We start from the raw sequence: 4334 nt of genomic DNA, 5'->3' as shown, positions 1-4334 counted from the left end.
ATAAAATCCGAGAGGCCAGTAATCTTAAAATCCGTTACAGAGCCTGTGAAACTGTTCGAGTTAGAAATTTGAAATTAGTTTTGATAGATGAAACTGTTTTTAAATTCAAATTTTAGTTTACTCTATCAAATATTTATTATTGATTTCCTCCTCGACATGCGTGATTTGAAGAGGATCCAAAGCAGGTAATCCCAACTGCGGTATCGGATGGCACATGCGTACACGTAATTGTTCAAAAAAGTCCAAAACTACATTTTCGCCAACACTTTCCGCCGTCGGTAGCATTATAAAGCATATAGCCAACGCTAATACTGTAGCTTTATTCAAATAGACAGAGTAAAATTTGGAAGTCGCCATTTTACTTGACATTTATTAAATTGTTTTGCGATGTTTTTTTTTTATTTTTAACTTTTTACTACTGCGCCAATTTGGTAATTGAAATATGTAGTTATCTCCGGACAGTGAGCTGCCGGCCAACGTTCGCTGGTCATTAAAAATTTAAGCGTTTTGGCTTTATTTATGTATTGTACACACACTACGGTAACTATATACGTACGTATGTGCTTCGATGAAGAACCCTCTAGAACTTGAAGGGCAATCTCCCAATGCGAGGAATAAAAGAGTACTCTCCTTGATCTGATTTCGGAGCAATAAGAGAGATTTGTCGGGTTTGTACTCCTTTACCGATAGCTTAGGTGCCACATGGGAGATCTCCTAAGCGAGAAACTAAAGAATGTTCCCTGAGGCATGATTGGGACCAGAAAGTGATGTCTCCTTGATTGATAGGGGAGCAATACGCACATCGTTCAACAGATATATTGTGTTTTTGGAAAAAGTTATCATAAAAAAACAACAGAAAATAACGCGCTAATTTAATTTAGATAGCACACACATTTTAATAAAAGTTCGTCGGTATGTACTGCAACTTTTGTTTAAATTTATTAATTATTGTATTACTTACACTGAGGAGCAAAATCGGAACAGTAATACATAATGTGAATTTTCTCGCGATATATTCGCAATATATGAATACATACTTCTTTGTAATCCAGTTTCGGATTTCACATTTCCAATATTTATTTAATCAGAACGCCATAACAGCAATAATTAATATAAGCTGATAAAGAAGAAAATTGCAAAAAAACGTAGCAACTAGATTGTTCCAGTTTTGCACCCGATAGGAACATTTTACCATTTGCTTGACATTTCATAAATTGGCAATAACCTATTTGAATATTTTTTTGCTTTTATGGGCATCTTGGGATACTTTCGGACAGGTTTTAGACGAAATCTGTTGAGATTGCGCCCCGGTTTTCCTCAACGCCATGCCCAAGATCTTGCATGGGATTGGGTGAGTTTTCGCAATTGAACAGTGGAATTTTCAAACATAAGTTTTCTGTTGATTATAAAAGCTTGGAATTTATACATATTTCGCCCCAGTTTTTTTGTTCATTTATAGTCACTTTTCTTTTTACCATCGATTTTACCAGTTCTTACTCCCTAACGCGTAATACGGAGCTACATCATGAAATATATATATGCAAACCTAATAGTTTAAATATTTTGGGGCGTTAGACAGAATCCCTGATGCAGGTGCAGAGCACCTGAACCAATATTCCGACTGAAAACGTTTAATTTTATCCTCCGATTTACTTATTCTTTAGAACGTTCCTGATGATATACTAACGTATATTTCAAACGTATTCTATTTATTCCGGCTGTGAAATGGTATTATCCGGAATGTATAAAGAAACGCAGCCTAAATATTAGTGGGATAGTGTGGCCGTTTATGGGAACTTGTAATTTCTGACTAAAAATTTTTCTGGTTGCCAAATCAGGCTTTCTGCTCTTTATGTTGGTGCTGCTACAACTTGTTCCCATGTCTTCCTTAATGTCCAGTCTCTTTGTGGTGAAAAAGCAGTAATTTTTGATTTGGACCCTCCAATATGCCTAGCCGGCAAATTGCAATTTTTTGTTGTCTCTTGACCTTGCAGACTGACGTCCGCCCTTTTATCGCTTGTTTAGAAAACCATAAAAAGGACATTTGGGTGGTATGATTTATTTTTTTTATAGCGAGGACTTTCTGACCGTTTAATTTTTTTGGTTGGTATGTGCACTTAAAGTACTCACAGCGAAAATCCCACGCGCCTTGATTAAAAAATTGCAGGAAATGAGCTAAAACTCCTCTTTGAATTATAAAATTCAGCAATTACTAAGAGGTTGCAAAACTGGAACAATCCAATTCATTTTTATTTGATCATTTTTTTCTGAGTTTCCATATGAGAATCTTAAAATTTTTATTGTCAAATGTTTAGTTAAACATCGGTAAGGCGAAATGCAAATTTGAATTACCAAATGTAAATCAACTGAAGAAGTACATTACCACAAATTTAACTTTCCGTTCTATTGTTCCAGTTTTGCACTTCAGTGTATATACCGTTAAATACTTTTCATGTGTGTGAACATTTATGTATGACCACAGGCTTAAACATTTCACATCATGCCCGTCCAGAGCTTTTACTGGGTAGTGTCAGATGGGCAAAGTCACCTTCACATTGATCGTGGTAAAAACTAGAAAATCTTATTCCATTTCCCCCGCTCGCGTGGACTCCTGAAGAGGCAAGCATCCCTGACACCCAGGAAGTCATGTACGAGGTCATACGTATATGTGTATTTAGGTTCATATATTTAAAATATGTTACAATAATGCATTCTGTAAACGAATATGTGAGTGGTTACCCCAAATTGGGAAACCGCTTTTCGAGAGTAACCGCTTACCTTTTCGTTTAGAGAATGCATTATTTTAACATGTGCGTGTCATTAGAGGTAATCGAATAAATGTAAAATTTCTTGCCTTTACATTACATGTAATGCAGTGGATAAGCGAAAACTGTCTTGAGGCGACTTGTATTGCCTTACTCCATTGATATAAAAATAAGTACTTCCTAAAGCAAGTAATTTTTAGCAAAAAAAGCCGACTTCAATTCTCATATAAATATATATATATATATATTTATTTATTTTTCATGATCCAATGATCGGATCTTAACCAGATTAGTATGGGATGACCTCTGAGACACTACCTCTCCGATGCAGGTTGACGTGGTGCAAAATTATGCGGTAACATACATAAAAATATATATATATTTCGACGAAGTGATAACCTCCTCCTTTTTTGGAAGTCGGTTAAAAAGTTAAGGGCCGGTTACTCAATGTCTGGTTAACACTAATATGTGGTTAGACATCGTTATCGACGTCTTTGACTCCATGCATACAACAGGGAGTCGGTAACGTCGATAACGATGTTTAACCTCTAGTTAGAATTAACCAGACATTGAGTACCCGGCCTTTAAAGTTTTTGCTGGGTGCGTCTGACTCGCGAGTCGGTTTGGATGTGTTAGTGAGAATAAATATGTGTTAGTTACGCCGACATGACTCTGAATGACGCTGAATGACGCTGAATGACTCAACTGTGTGTAGTTGAAACGCGAGTCAACACGTACACAGCAGACTCGCGAGTCAGACACACCGTCTATGGTGCCTATTACCGTTTTATTATTAGGCCTGTTCAGGATGTTGTAGAAATGGTCTTGGAATTTCATTTGCAATTTTTTTGCTTACTGCCATGGCAACCGTGTGCATTTTATTGTTGTAAATTTACAAATCCAACAAATTTGCGAACGCAAGAGCACATGCACAAGATCCTGAACAGCCCTATTGTTTTTTTTTTTACTTTCATATAAGTTCTCGGCAATATCTATAATTGTAATATTAAGCAATAAGGTATGAAGTATCATTTATGTTTTATCTGATCTCGTTCTTATATCTGTCGAGATCTTGTAATAATATTGTACACATGCAAGTGATTAAAAAGTTAAATTAAAAAAGTAAATTAATAGCAAAATCTGTTTAGGTATTGTAAAATGTTCGGTTTGGAGCTTTTCATTGCTCTCATAAATAATACTCGTGCAGGAGGCTTGCGGGATGCCTCTTATGGGAGCACTCCCTTATTGCTCCCTCGGGTGGCATGTGATTTGCGAGGTTTCTGGGAGGTTATTATGGGAGTACTCCCGTATTGCTCCCTTAGGAGATTTGTGGGATGATATTTCTGTGTGTGCTCACCGATTGCTCGTTTAGAAGATAAAAGGTATTACTTCCCCTTCTAGGTATTACTCCCCCTTCTAGGTATTACTCCCCCTTCTAGGACATACAATCTTAAAGGGATATACTCCCTATTAAATTACATGCTTATACACAGAAACATAGGCAGCAATGGGGGGTATTCGTATACTCCCAAGGGAGTACTCACCGAGCAATCGTACTATGCTCCCAAC

At 36.7% G+C, this 4334-nt stretch overlaps 1 protein-coding gene across 1 annotated transcript in view; it reads right to left on the bottom strand.

Moving 5' to 3' along the window:
- The window catches only part of LOC118754679, a 6832-nt gene extending 6353 nt beyond the window's left edge, over positions 1–479 (bottom strand). The window contains exons 1-2 of the mRNA XM_036489566.1: positions 122–479; positions 2–51 (exon numbers count right to left, since the gene is read on the bottom strand). Coding sequence (XP_036345459.1) covers positions 2–51; positions 122–369 — 298 coding nt within the window. The 5' untranslated portion in view covers positions 370–479. The remainder of the gene's footprint in view (position 1; positions 52–121) is intronic.
- Positions 480–4334: the final 3855 nt, after the last annotated feature.

The sequence above is a fragment of the Rhagoletis pomonella genome, unplaced genomic scaffold (assembly GCF_013731165.1).
Source record: "Rhagoletis pomonella isolate Grant_MI unplaced genomic scaffold, Rhpom_1.0 Rhpom_scaffold_04381, whole genome shotgun sequence".
NCBI classification, from domain to species: Eukaryota; Metazoa; Arthropoda; class Insecta; order Diptera; family Tephritidae; genus Rhagoletis; species Rhagoletis pomonella.
Note: the sequence above shows the minus strand (reverse complement) of the source record. Positions and strands in the feature narration are given on the sequence as shown.